The sequence below is a fragment of the Echiichthys vipera genome (assembly GCF_963691815.1).
Source record: "Echiichthys vipera genome assembly, chromosome: 16".
NCBI lineage: Eukaryota > Metazoa > Chordata > Actinopteri > Perciformes > Trachinidae > Echiichthys > Echiichthys vipera.
In genome coordinates this window covers 25,399,298-25,414,592 of record NC_139841.1, presented here as the reverse complement: position 1 = coordinate 25,414,592, position 15,295 = coordinate 25,399,298, and the positions used below count along the sequence as shown (strand labels likewise).

Sequence of the window (15,295 nt, the reverse complement as noted above, 5' to 3'; positions counted from 1 at the left end):
CCATCACTGTGACAGACATGGAAGAAGATTCACTGTGACAGATTAGTGTGAAGTATGGAAATAAGCAGCAGTGGTGATGGATGGTCGAGGAGGGGATTTCCTCAAATATAATGCGTTAGAGTAAATTGTGCAAAGATTATTCTGTATTTGTGCAAGAGGCTGTCATAAGTCATTATTGCAGAGTTAACACGGTTGAAGTGAAACGTCTATCTGCTGTCTACACTCCGACTTCACTTTCCTCTCATTCCCGGCTTTCCCCTCTAATTTTTCCTGCACGACCACAAGCGCTGCTCGCTCTGTCATGACTCCCAGTAACACTGGCATCTCATTTTAAAGGCGGCAGCACAGCTCTGCATCCATTAGTTACAGAAGAGGGAGGGAAGAAGAGCCGAGGAGGGAGGGAAAATGATGGCTATTTAAGGGTTGGAGTTAAAAGCAAATGGGGGTCTGCCCTAAACAACTCCACACACTTTAAAAGACATTTACTCACACTCCCTCTCCCTGTCTCTCTGTGATTTTGACTCTCTCTCTCTCTCTCTCTCTCTCTGTCTGTCAGTAAAGGAGCTGAACTCAGCCTGAGCTGTGAACAGGGAGGAAAGATAAGGGAGCGGGCTGAGGGAGGACTGACGGACAGAGCTGACACCTTGCTGGAGAGGACGGAGCAGTGACACAACAGAGCAAAGCATCTTTTCTTTTTTCGCTTTCAATGAATGTGTTAAGACCCGGAGGAGCCCTTCATCTTACCTGCACGGGCTCGTGACAAGCAGCCGGCACCGATACATGTAAGGAGACGTATCACTGATAGACATTTTCTGACTTATTGTCCTCAAAATAGAGACACTAGTAGTTACTTAGCAGTAGATTTATGTGCAGCACAGGTGACTTCACCAGAAGGCTTTGATTATAGCTCTTGGAAGTACATTCTTGGGGTATACTGCAACTTCTTCCTCAGTCAGACGCACATAGCAGCCAACTCGGGGTCAGAGATGATGCCTGGCTGCTGAGGGAGTGAGCATGTGGAAGCTTTGATCCTTAAAGTAGAGAAGGAGCCAGCGTGCTTCGTGCCAAAAAGATGCTACTAAATTTTGATCAGACTGTAAATCAATACTCCAAAAGTAAAAATAGAAGCTGTGTGTGTCTGTGTGTCTGTGTGTGTGTGTGTGTGTGTGTGTGTGTGTGCCTCTGCCTGGTGAGGTTTTGCAGCCTGATGATTCATCACATTATCTTCTGCAATGCAATTCAGTTTTCATTGTGTGTCATTTTTCCATCGTGGAGATTAAAATAAAGGGGAAAAGCGGGTGGCAGGATTTTCTGCAGGGAGGAAAAAAGAAACCCAGACTTCATCCGTTCAGTCTATTCGCTCTGCTTAATTGAAATCCAAGTCTTGTTGACGGTGGTTTTAACTCCTGAATGTTTCTGCTGAGATTATAATCATTTGGTTCCCTAAAGCTTTTCGTTTCATTCCGAGACTCGTATCTTAATGCCGATCGTTTCATGGGTGTTTTACAGCCTCTCTGCTATGCTCCGGCCGTCCTGGGATGTGTTTGTGCAGCGGAGTAAGAAAGGTGTTTCTGTGAGATAAACCTCTGTCACAGGGACAGCTGGTGTAGTAGCTGGAGCTCCCCCAGGGCTCGTCCAACACTGTTTCCCCCTGTGTGACCTCTAAGAGCCCAAAGAGCTAAGGGTTGATCATAACTCAGCATCACAACGTTTGCATTTTATGTCAAATGTGTTAGATTTAGGGTCAGTGGAGCGATGGAGGTGTAGCTTGTGTGGCCAGAGTGACACAGAGAGTTAATAAGGACGCAGTGACCGTTGAATAATGTATGTCTCTCCGATATCAGAGAAGGTTAACATAATTTTTACATGTTAGGCCTTTAACATTGTCTCCCAGAGTGTCTTGGATCAGAGGGCTGTTTGTAAGTAGTTGAATGTGTAACTAATTAAAAACCCGCTCTAATATATTCATGCTCATTAACCATTAGAGGGATGACCTTTGAATTCCTGCACAGCAAATAGATGCACATGGACATAGAGAGCAAAACAGCTGGGGCGGCTGTTTGTCCATAACTTTAGTTTATCAATCCAACCTTTTGTTTTTCTTTATAATGAGCATTACAGCATCACAAAGCTGCCACCCTGGCTGTAGGCTAGGGCTGCAACTAACGACCATTTTCAGGATTGATTCATTTATTTTCTCCGCAGATTAACGGTCCCCTGTGGAGCGTAAGACCTCCAGGAGTGCTATGGAGCTGTTTTCTTCTGAGAGGAGTCGTTTAGTTTTTCGCAATATACAGTCTCACCAAGGGTGTCCTTATTGGTCAAATTATTATGTCATACATACAATAGAAAACTCCACTGGGCTCTGTTTTAGTTTCATTAAAGTACGTATGTCTCAGTGGAACCTATGTCTTGGGGGAGGCAGTAGCTCTGGGGGCGGCAGTAGCTTAGTCCATAGGTGACTTGGCTGGGAACCGGAGGGTCGCCGGCTCGAGTCCCTGTGTGGACCATGAACTGGTGGACTGGTGGCTGGAGAGTTGCCAGTTCATCTCCTGCGCACTGCCGAGGTGCTGTTGAGCAAGGCACTGTACTCTCAACTGCTCGGGGCGCTGGTCACTGACAGCCCCCTCGCTCTAACATCTCTCCATTAATTGCATGTATAGGTCCTGTCTGTGCATGTGTGTGTATTTCAGGCCTGTGTGTGTGTGTGTGTGTGTGTGTGTGTGTGTGTGTGTGTGTGTGTGTGTAACAACAACAACATTAATAAAGTAATTCTTCTTCTTATTCCGATTGCTTGATTTGTCTAAGCAACAGTTCAAAACCTATAGTTTACTAACATGTATGATGAAGAAAAGAAGCAATTCATCACATTTAAGGAGGTTAGAGCAGCAAAGGTTTGGGATTTCTGCTCGAGAAGTGACAGAAACAAGTAACTAATCATCAAAATGTTTAATTTTCTATTTCTGCTCCAAAGAAAGAGGGGAAAAGTCTCCGTGTTACAAACCTTTAAGCATTTTCTCCTTGATTGAGGAGAGACCCCATAATTGCAAGTTGAAACTTAAGTGTGCATCCTGTTCAGGCTCACATGGGAACACATAAAGCACAGGTTTATTGTTCTTAAAGGACCACTTCAGCATATCTGTGCAGCGTCGGGGAAATTTGCCATCTGCTAATGAGGTGTTGCAATTTCTCTTATTGTTGTATCGGCTACAGTAACTAGTCCAGTTAACTTTTCTTTAAATGATTCCCAGCTGTTCCAGATGCTATAATAATCAGATTTTGACAAATAAACTAATGCAGAAATGTTGACGGATGAACAAACAAGCCGTTGCACCGGATTAATGTTCACCGCTGAGTCCTGACACGCTGCCGTCAGCCACGAATGTTTTCCATAAGTGTGTCCAGACACGCTGCACATGTGTTGCTCTCAGGGATGTGAAAAGAAATGTCTCGTCACAAGAAGCAAACCCTTCAGCTGGATAATTGCACAAATAGAGACGATCAAGTTAAACGTTGAATGATGCACGCTGTAGCACTTTCAGTTTTTTGTGTGGACAAAGGACAAGTGCCTCTGTGTCTTTTCTCTTTCTTTGACTAAGCAAAACAGATGTCCTCGGTCCAGGGCCAACATTCCCAGTTTCTCTTTTCCACGCGGAAAAGTTCCCTCCTCACTGCCAGCATGGGGAAAGAGTACTAAAGCTACAGCGATTCTGGATTATAGCTTAGTGAACAGGTTATATTTATTTCAATTTTCTCTCCAAATGGTCCCTTAGTCACATGAGATGTCCTTGGTTAACCCCTCGCCTGCTTTGAACGACGTATTCTTGGCGTTTTGCTGAAAGATTTATGTCTACTATATCAGATTCTGAATAAAAATCACATTTGAGGTATTTTACGTATAGAAAAGCTACACTGAGACACTCTTGAAGCTAACAATAGTCTCCAGCTGAAACACGTGCTGAGGATTGTAAGGGATTCCTTCTTTACCCCAGAGACCGCAAATTATTGGTCTTAGTGTCTTGTAAAGTTTTCTAGAGGGACATCAGAAACCTATTGACAGACCCTAGTTTTCAGATTTACAACACCTACAGCACCTAACCTACCTTTATCCCACCACTGAGCAGATGTGCGAGAACTTGTGAAACTCAAGCTCAGTTTAATATCTGTATTTAAGGGGACGGGATACAAAAGAATGCTGGTGAGGAGAAAGCAAGGGCAGGTCAAAGGTCATGGACAAGAAAGGGAAGAAAGGATGATTGATTGGAGAGGTTAAAAGGCACTGCGGCCCAAAGATAACCAAACAAAGTGAAGGACAACATTTAGTTAGGCCTGTATCCGGCTGTTCAATTTGAATATTCAACTGTTTTATTTGACAGTTTGTGCACGCAAAGCTTGTAAGATCGCTCTACGGCATCTAAATAAAGACAACAACCAGATGCACAGACCACCGTCCCCTCTATTAAGTATGTACTCATCACACGTCCCCCCCCCCCCCCCCCCCCCCCCCCCCCCCCCCATGGACTTTCAAGAAGCCCTTTATGGAACTACCAGATCCTTGAACAGGGTTCGTCCAGACGTTCAGAGTGTCAGCGACGCAGTTACCAGACGAATCTGTCAAACTCCTGTTTCATTTGTTCTGGCAGATATGTCTGGCCCCTCTCCCGTTCAGACAGATTTCCAGCAGCTCGAGATTTTAGAGACCAATCACAACTGTTTATCTCATGTAGGGGTGTGTTTAAGAAGATGACTGACAGCATCACCGTCCAGTGTGCATGTCCGTTGTGTGTCAGTTTTGTAGCTGTTGGTCACGTTTCAGGGCTTTGATTGGTTCTAGGTCTATCTTGGAAGATGAAGAGACAGAGGGCCCACAATTCGATGCATTGCTAGTGTTAAGTTGCTGCGGGTTGTAAATTCACCACTTCTAAGCAGGAGGCAGAAGATGACATTATCTCGGAGTCTGACGGGTCAAAGCCTCTCTTCCTCTGGGCAGAAGCCGTCGCAGACACCTTCAAAGAACAACTTCAGAGAGCAGCGAGAAAGCGACGAGCGCTCACTGTCCGGACCGAAACGTCACACTGAGTGACAAAACCCTGACTGCTCGATTTGAAGAACCTCAGTCGACTGAGAGGTCTCCGACTGATGATTCAAATCTTCGGCTTTCAGGGGGCAGCCCCAATCTGCATAAAGCTGATTCCCGTCAGTACAACACTTTGTTGTATTCAAAGACTGTTGGCCAGTAGCCCACAACTTGTCACACTGGGGTCTGTTGATTCTTGCTTCTTCATCTGTTTTAGTGGTTTTCTCAAAATATAAATCTTAAGCATTCAGTACGGAATAATTCATCACATTCTTGGTTGAGCTCCCTCATATTTTAGAGCAAAGATGAATACACACAGGCTCAACTTGTCCATTAATCCTGAGCCTTTTCTCTCCCAATAACCCTAAAAGTGGACAAGTGACTGAGAATCTGATATTCCAGACATTTACAGTCTTGCTTTGAGTTTTGGTTGTAGAGTTTTGTTGTGTGGTATGTGTTTTGTTTGGTTTTCAGGCACTGCTGTAGTTTAAATTGGATTCATTGGATGATATATCAAGCAAAGACACCTGTTTTTACAGTTGCTGAATGATTAAGGGCGCACTCACACTGTCCTTCCGCACCGGGCCAAAACCGTTTTTTCAGCTAAAGCCTAGTGCGTTTGACCAGTGTGAGTGCACCTGCTCCGCGCATAACTGCGGACAGCGGGCCGTCCACGATGCCTACGACGGTTCTGACGTCATTTATGTGCGCCTGTTCGGACATAGAAATTAGAAGGAGGGACCATGCGCGGACATTTAACAACAACAACAATGGCGGCGAAAGGTTCACGTTGGTGTGATGCGGAGGTGGAGTGTTTACTGCAGATTTGGTCGATGAAAAGATTCAAAGACAGTCGACAAGACGCACAAAAATTCCGAGGTCTACGGAAAGATTTGTAAACAAAGTGACGCATCGTGATGACGTCAATCAATGCATGTGACGTGTTACGGCGTGATGACGTATGGACAGCGAGAAGCATTTGCGCGAGGCCCAGGTAGTTAGAGTACAAACGGGCCGGGGGCGCGGGGGAAGAGGGAGGGGGGACAAGTACCCTAAAGCCCGGGGCGCGGTGCGGAAGGACAGTGTGAGTGCGCCCTAAGGACCTTTTGTACCTAGTTACTTGTTGTTTTTTAAGCTTCTCGTGCTTTCTGGGGACCTCGTATGTAGCTTTCTCTGTGACTGTTGGCTGCCTTGGGCCGTTTTTGCATTTGATCGGTTTGGATCGTAATGTAAGTTTTGATTCATGTGCAGATGCCATGATGTGTTTGAAGATCTACATTGCATGATCAGCATTGTCTCCAAATGTTTTCCAGAAGCTTTCATGAGAACTTGAACCCAAGTGCTCGCAGTGTCGTCTTATCGCTGTCACTTCATGAACAATTCCCTTCTGGAAGTCATTTTTCACGTGTTTGCATGTGCAAGCTTCTGTCAGCCGCTACCAATCAAAAAAAATTGGACAAACTCCTTCATCACTGACAGTTTGCTGCTTCCCAGACAAAGCAGCAGACATGCGTGTGAATTTAAGAGCATGCATGATGTGAGGAAGAGACCAGGGCACAGATACAGTGTGTCAGTCAGTCTGTGCAGTCACTGTTGGCCTTTCTATTGATTTTCAGTATGTCTTCTCAGTATTCTCTGGAAACTCAACCCTGAGTAATCCAAGCAGGCTTTCCCACGCTGAGGAAGAAGCTTGTCATTAGTTCCCACAAATTATAGTGTTTTTAGTGTCCAGCTGATGAAGCCATCGTGGGCGAGAGGAGTCCTTTGTATGGGATCTACTTTTCCCCCCCTGCAAAACAGCTGAGACTTTTCAGATATGTGTACCATGAAAAAACCTGATTTGCAGCACAACTGTGGGTTATTTCGCGTTAATGCCTCTAGAGCAGTACATACACTCTCCGTCTCTTGTTATCTCTACAAGAAATAAGCGTCAATTAAATCTGATGTAGCAATAACTCCGAGCTTCGTTAAGACTTGTGCTTTTTATTCTGTTGCCCTTTTTAGAAGTTTTGCAAATGTAAAGACGGCAAAGCAACAGTGTCACACAAGTCTGAAGTTGTAGTATGTAGAAATAGTATGAGTCCTGGTACCTCTGACTGACTTCTGCCGTTTGTTCCAATTAATTAATGTATTTTGAATTGCAGTGGAAACTGGAAAATACAGTAAAATCACCAACAATATAAGTCAACAACCATCTTGTCACCTATTGAAGTTCCCAACCATCAGATTGGGAACCAGTGTTGTAAGAGACCTTATTAAGTTGGGAAGTCATATTCTAGTATGCATAAATATATAAAGTCTCTACTGGTTTGACTCCAGGAAGTCACTGCCCCCAGGCAACAGAACGTCTGGTACATAACTCCTGTAAAACTTAAACTTTTCCCACTCTTCACATACATTTACAGACTTGATACAGTCATGTCTGGGGGATGATTATAACTTATAACACTTTTTACCATCTACTCATTTCTATGTTTATAACATGAATACAAAGTAAGGACAAGGTACAGCTACTGTACCATTTGGGGGTGGCAGTAGCTCAGTCCATAGGTGACTTGGCTGGTCGCTGGTTCAAGTCCCTGTGTGGACCATGTATGGAGCGTGGACTGGTGGCTGGAGAGGTGCCTGTCTGTGCATGTGTGTGTATTTCGGGCCTGTGTGTGTAACATGATTAATAATAATAGAGTGAAAAAATTCAATTTCCCCGTTGCGGGATAAATAAAGTTCTTCTTCTTCAAAGCCCCTCAAATTATCAAATGTACTGTCATATCAGTTTAGGAACAGCAACACATTCTCACATTTGAGAACCCTGAACCGTTAAATGTTTGGCATTTTTGATTGAAATGACAAAAAAAATCGATTATCCAAATTGTGTCCAATTATTTTTCTTTCAATCCAGAAATTATTGCAGCTCTAAATCAAAATAAAACTAAATTTGTGTGATGAATTGTGTGATTTCTTTCTGTTTTTTTAGAGCCTTCATCTTTTAATGAGGATTGGCTTTCAGTCAGAGGTTCAAAGTGATATTAATTTCACTAAAATCCACGTCCCACATCTAGCATGGGTACACGAGGCGTTCTGGGCTGCCTCCTCCTGACTGCTTTGATCAGCTTATCGAATGCCGGGCTCGTGAAGAAAATCCTACGGCATCGGCGGCAGACTCTGGAATCGCCTAAAGAAAGTAACATCACCTTCCCCAGAGGCGCTGACAATCCTATGGTTTTCAACCATGTCTATAACATTAATGTCCCTGCCAGTTCCCTGTGCTCAGTGGACCTGGACGCTCCAGAGAGAACGGAGCTCCATCCTAAAGATAAAGTCCCTTCAGGCCATCACATCACTGAGCACACGGTCGACGGGGAGAACCAGATCGTCTTCACCCACCGCATCAACATACCTCGGCAGGCCTGTGGTTGTACCGACGACCTGGCCGGCCTGAAAGACCTCTTGAGCCGGCTGGAGTTGCTTGAAGGAGAAGTTTCGGCATTGAGAGATCAGTGCAACGGTGACGGGACCTGCTGCAGTGCTCAGGTCACAGGTAGGTGTCTTTTGTCTGTCATGCTTTGTCTGGTATGTGGATTACAGCCAGTACAGTCCAAAAATTGAACACCACATTACACATCTGTTCCATTCATCTGCTGAGGAGTTCAGGAATTCAGTGTGGGGGTGTAATACTCCTAACAGCTCTACAGTTTGAATGGGGCTTCATGTGGCTCAAATGTCATGACTCACAGTTTCAGTTGCTAATATAAAAGGAAGAGAGACTTTGGGAAATAAGCATATTTGCTTTCTTGCCGAGAGTTACAGGAGAAGATCGATTCCACCGTCATACACAGCTACACATGAAGCTGAGCCAGCAGCTGATTAGCATAGCTTAGCATAAGGACTGGAAATTGGGTTAGCGCCACCCAACCAAGAAATAGTCCTGCAGATAAAACTACAACTTGTAGCTTTTACATTTATATTTTGTTTATTGGTCAAACAAACAGCACACAATATGTTAATTAGTGAGCTTTGCCCAACACCTTCATGCTAAGCTAAGCTAACTGTCTCACCAGACGGACAGTTTCTGTTTAACCTACAAATAAAAATGATGGTGTAATGTATTTAGTTAATTTTGTGGTGTTAAACTAAAGTCTAAAATCCTTTTTTACCATATATCGTTTTAACAGCCTAATTTAGCTTTGATCTTACAAGAGTTCTCAAAAGGACGTTGACACCGGTGAATTAACCGTGTGCTCCTCTCGGCCGTGGTCGGACACCCCGATCTCTTCACCATAAACACTTTGAGCTGATGGTCCTCCACATTAAATGTTTTCAAAACATCTGGGACCATAGTTCAGTCCTTCACAATAAAACGACATGCTTTAACAGCTCCAAATTATACCTTAATTTCCATTTATAATGTAAACAACCACCTGAGCCACTCAGGCTGAGCGTCACCCAAACGTTCTTACTGCTTCTCTCTCATTAGAGTCGTCATCCTCTTTCGTATACTAATTTGACATGTAACTGGCCTTGTACAAATATGAAAAGAGAACATATTTATATTTATAAGTGTGTAAATAAATTCTACTTGCACTTCGGTGGCGATCGTCCAGTAAAAGCACCATGAAAAGACTGGAAACTGCGGCAAACCAGATAATACCAGCTAACAGCGTCCGACTGGGGATACTGTTAGTTAAAGCTAATCTTCTGCTGTCTGTGGTTTTATATTCAGCATACAGACATGAGATCGGTTTCGATCTTCTCATCTAACTCACAAGAAAAAGAATTGGCTTTTGCTTTGGTTTATTTATTTTGATTTTACAAAATAATGAAATACTACAAATGATATTGAACAATATACTCATTATTGAATTGGTAAAAAAATGACTTTATTTTCTCATCAAAGGTAAGGTGGGAACAAAACCTTACTGCAACAGTCATGGAAACTACAGCACTGAAACCTGTGGCTGCATTTGCGAGCCTGGCTGGAAGGGACCCAACTGCACTGAACCCGAGTGCCCCAATAACTGCCAGGACCGGGGCCGCTGCATCAATGGAAAGTGTGAGTGTTTCAAGGGCTTCACCGGAGAAGACTGCACACTCGGGGTCTGCCCTGCGGATTGCGGAGCACACGGCCAGTGTGTGGGCGGAGTCTGCATCTGTTCGGATGGTTTCTTCGGCGAAGACTGCTCTCAAACCAAGTGCCTCAACAACTGCCAAGGCCGTGGTCGCTGTGAAGACGGAGACTGCGTGTGTGATGAACCCTGGACTGGCTTTGACTGCTCTGAACTCATCTGCCCCAAAGACTGCTACGACCGTGGCCGCTGCGTGAACGGCACCTGCTACTGCGATGAGGGATACGCAGGGAAGGACTGTGGAGAACGCACCTGCACCAACGACTGCCACGGTAATGGTTTCTGTGTGGACGGACGGTGCGTCTGCGCCGCTGGCTTCAGCGGAGAAGACTGCTCTCAGCTTACCTGCCTCAACGACTGTAACGGGAGAGGGACTTGCTTCAACGGGATGTGTATCTGTGACGTGGGCTATCAAGGCGCAGACTGCAGCCAGATAGCATGTCTGAACAACTGCAACAGCAGAGGCCAGTGCATAAATGGACAGTGTGCCTGCGACATTGGTTTCCAGGGAGATGATTGCTCAGAGCTTTCCTGTCCAAACAACTGCCAAAACAGGGGGCGCTGTGTTAACGGCCAGTGTGTGTGCGAGGAAGGCTTCGCTGCTGAGGACTGCAGCATCAGGACCTGCCCCTCAAGCTGCTATGGCCGCGGCGAGTGTATTGATGGACGTTGCGTGTGTCATATAGGCTTCACCGGGGAGGACTGTGCTAAACTGAGCTGCCCCAATGACTGCAGAGACCGCGGCCGGTGCGTTGATGGGCAGTGTGTTTGCGACGAAGGCTTCAGTGGGGAGGACTGCGGTCAGAAAGCTTGTCCCAACGACTGCCTGGCCCGGGGTCACTGTGTCGACGGCAAGTGCCTCTGTCAGGAAGGCTACTCCGGGGATGACTGCTCTGTGCACGCCTGTCCAAGTGACTGCAACAACAGGGGGCGCTGCATCAATGGAAGGTGCACATGTGAGAGTGGATATGAAGGAGAAAGCTGTGCCGAGCTGAGCTGCCTCAACAGCTGCCAGGACAAAGGGCACTGCGTCAACGGTCAGTGCGTCTGCGATGAGGGATACATTGGAGAAGACTGCTCGGAAGGTAAGACGCTCTGTTCACTTCACCGCAGAAACACAAAAGAGGATTTGGCAGATCACATATTCTGAAACTTTCCATGTGTTAACTAGATTTACTATAAATTCAAATCCAGGGTGATGTCATTTCCCCCTATTCTCAAAATTCACTCACCACTCATCTTGAGAGAATCTATTTCAGTGAATATAAAAGAGGTTTTCGGTTTGTGTTCTGCCGTTTGTTCGGACTGTTTTGGCAGTTCTTCACACCACAACCAGATGTGGCTCTGCACTTTGCATTAGCTCTGTGGGATCCTGTGTGATTGAGGGAACGAACAACTGTCCAAGACAACACCCCCCTTGCTTTTTCTTTTTCCAGTGTCTCCTCCAAAGGACCTTACTGTTGGCGACGTCACCTCTGACACGGTGGACCTGTCCTGGAACAACGAGATGTTGGTGACGGAGTACTTGGTGACGTTTGTGCCCACCAGTCCTGGGGGTCTTCTGCAGGAGTTCACTGTGACGGGAGACAGAACTGCGGCCACAGTCAAAGAGCTCGAACCCGGCCTTGAGTACCTGATTAAAGTCTACGCTGTTCTGAGCAACAAGAAGAGTGTCCCTGTCAGCGCAAGGGTGGCCACAGGTACATCAGAGTCGTGTCAATGCTAGTTTATCTTAACTACTAGGGGAAAAGGTTGCTATGAATGATCATTTTTGTTTCCTACCCTCCAGCGCTGCCACAGCCAGAGGGTTTAAGATTCAAATCAGTGAGGGAGACCTCAGTGGAGGTGATGTGGGACCAGCTGGACATCCCCTTTGACGGCTGGGAGATCTATTTCCGCAACACGGTCAGTCTGTCCACCTCTTTCCAAGGCTCGCCAGGGATTTTATTAAGCGTCGGAGGAAAAAGTGAGATGTGATAAAGCTATGCCAGCTTATTGGGAGTCTCAGCGAAACATGGATTTATTTCAGCGCTAACCATTAAAATTGTTCTGACATGTGGAAAAACTTCAGTGAGGGCAAGTCTTGACGTCAAAGTACCGCGGGCAAATCTGCTCCTTAAAATCCCAGCTTGAATAAATTACTTTGCAAGCTGATAAGTCAAAGGCCTTTTTTTAAATTTTGCAGTCGCTGCAAAGTTTATATCCACTTTTAAATATGTATGTCCTTTCCTGAACTGCATGTTCATTTGGATAACGGGCGGTTCTCTGTCCTCTCACACATTTCCTGTGCTGGGTCATCATGCACACATCGAGTGTCATACATGCTCAGTGTATTGCATGCAGGAATAGCATGCAGCATTATTCCATACTTCTCTTTATCCTGTTTTCTGCAGTGTCATGAAAATCTGAAACATTTTTTTATGATATCAGAAGCAAAAGCCGGAAGTTTTTGCTGGGGAACCTGATTGTTGACACGTTTTTATCAAAAATAAATAATAATAATAATAATTTAATCCCATTTGCAACTGAGCAGAACAGAATTAATCTGCCTCTTTTAGCTAAAATGTTTAAAAAGTATAAAGAAATAAATCTCAGATCTCTCATCTCATCTCATCTTCAGCCTCTTATCCGGGGTCGGGTCGCGGGGGCAGCAGCTTTAGCAGGGGACCCCAAACTTCCCTTTCCCGGGCCACATTAACCAGCTCTAACTGGGGGATCCCGAGGCGTTCCCAGGCCAGTGTGGAGATCTAATCTCTCTACCTGGTCCTGGGTCTCACAGTATCACAGTAAATCTCACAGTACTTCTAAAATTTGAATACATGAACGCACGGTGGGAAGTTGTTGTCTTCTCTCTGTCAAAAAAATCTGTACTTTCACAACTGACATCTTTTTTTATATAACATTCGAACCTAAAAGAAATAATTGAACATTTAGGCAAATGTATTATTTAGGTTTCTCACAGAGGTTTACAAGAGAAGATCGACCACTCTCATGTCTGTACACTGGACTTTACACTGTGCTGTATGAAGCAGCAGCCAGTTAGCTTAGCTTAGCATAAAGACTGGAAACAGGCGGAAACAGCTAGCCTAGCTCTACCCACAGGTAAGAAGAAATCCACCTATGGTGACTTCCTTTAGACAGAGCCAGGCTAGCTGTTTCCACCTGTTTTCAGCCTTTGTGCCAAGCTAAGCTAACTGTCTGCTAGTTCATACAGTACAGTGTAAAGTCCAGTGTACAGACATGAGAGTGGTATTTGGGGCGGAAGTAGCTCAGTCCATAGGTGACTTGGCTGGGAACCGTAGGGTCGCTGGTTCAAGTCCCCGTGTGGACCATGTATGGAGTGTGGACTGGTGGCTGGAGAGGTGCCAGTTCGTCTCCTGGGCACTTCCGAGGTGCTGTTGAGCAAGGCACCGAACCCCCAACTGCTCGGGGCGCTGGTCACTGGCAGCCCCCTCGCTCTAACATCTCTCCTTACTTGCATGTATAGGCCCTGTTTGTGCATGTGTGTATTTCGGGTCTGTGTGTGTAACACGTATAATAATAATAAGAGTGAAAAAAATCCAATTTCCCCGCGTGGGATTAATAAAGTAATTCTTCTTCTTCTTCTTCTTCTTCTTCTTCTATTAATCTTCTCCTCTAACTCTTGACAAGAAAGCAAGTAAGCATATTTCCCCCCAAAATGTCAAAGATAATGTCAAATCTAAAATACTGACCAGCTAGATGTAAACTGGACCTTGTAGATATATGAAGGCTACGGCAGTCGGTGCATGTCCACCTGATTTACTCATAGTAATGTGTTCTCTTGTGTGCACGTGTCATTGTGTCACATGTGTCATTGTTCTGACACTTATTCTTCTCTTACACTTTATTCTTGTTAGGTTAAAATGTTTTTGTATAGTTGCACTGTCGTTATTTGCTGCTCTGTGTGCCCTGAATTGCCCCCCGGGGACAAATAAAGTTTTTTGAATTTGAATTTGACATCCTCAACGGGATATTTGACGTTACTGTACGCATGTGTGTCCTTGCAGAAAGAAGAAAATGGAAAAGTCTCGAGCACCCTTCCTCCTTCTCAAAACCAGTTCCTCCAGTCAGGCCTTGGACCGGGACAGGAGTACGAAGTCTCTGTTAACATCATCAAGAACAACACCAGAGGACCCCAAACATCCAAAACAGTCACTACCAGTGAGTCTGACGCTGTACACAAACTATTCCTAAGCTCTTTGGATTAAACAGAGTGAACTGGTGCGATCATAAATGTTTAAAAATATATAAAAGAAAAGTTCAGGTGGTACAATTATGTAATTTCCCTGTTCTGTCTGGCAGCTATTAGCAGTTTGCTAGGACACAAAAAACCTCCAGTTCACTTGAGCAGAGAGTAAAGAAATAACACATTAATGTCAAAGAGTGAAATTCCATAATGAAGAGAAGAGTAATAACAGGAAATCCCCGCTGGCTCACAACAGTTCCACCTACAGGTTTCCTATTAAAGAGCAATAACTCAGACACATTGAATGTCAGCCTAGCATGACCATGTAGTCTTTTTTTCACCTTCTCTAAATCCCGCTCTTGTCCTACTGTGATAGCGATACCCCATACATTGGGTTGTTGAAATACCTCCAGTGGCTCATGCAGTCGATACGGCACGCCGGGCCAAATCATTTTCATTGTGCATGGAAAAGTCATTTAGTTTACAAGTGGGTGCCGACGGACTCCCAGGGTATCGCATCGCTTCATTTGTGATGTCATGTATTTATGCAGGCTGAAACTAGACACGGCTGGACACGACTCCGAGACATGAACGATAGATGAAAAGTTCAACCTTTGGTGCCCTTTTTTTACCCCCCAGAGGTTTTTTTTATTAACATAGAGAAAAGATGTCTCCTCCAAACACAGGAGGCAGGAATCCCATTATATTTCATGATTGAGCACTGTCGCCTCACAGCGAGAAGGTTCCAGGTTCGCATCCCGGCTGGGGCCTTTCTGTGTGGAGTTTGCATGTTGTCCCCGTGTCTGCGTGGGTTTTCTCCGGGTTCTCCGGTTTCCTCCCACAGTCCAAAGACGTGCAGGTGTTCGGTTCATTGATGACTCTAAATCA

At 45.1% G+C, this 15,295-nt stretch overlaps 1 protein-coding gene across 2 annotated transcripts in view; it reads left to right on the top strand.

The window, feature by feature from the left end:
- The first annotated feature begins 521 nt into the window (after positions 1–521).
- The window catches only part of LOC310958874 (tenascin-like), a 38,529-nt gene continuing 23,755 nt past the window's right edge, over positions 522–15,295 (top strand). For both annotated transcript variants that reach the window (XM_083930014.1, XM_083930013.1), the window contains exons 1-6: positions 522–782; positions 8,052–8,615; positions 9,972–11,285; positions 11,637–11,900; positions 11,990–12,105; positions 14,229–14,382. In XM_083930014.1, coding sequence (XP_083786140.1) covers positions 8,138–8,615; positions 9,972–11,285; positions 11,637–11,900; positions 11,990–12,105; positions 14,229–14,382 — 2,326 coding nt within the window. In that variant the 5' untranslated portion in view covers positions 522–782; positions 8,052–8,137. The remainder of the gene's footprint in view (positions 783–8,051; positions 8,616–9,971; positions 11,286–11,636; positions 11,901–11,989; positions 12,106–14,228; positions 14,383–15,295) is intronic.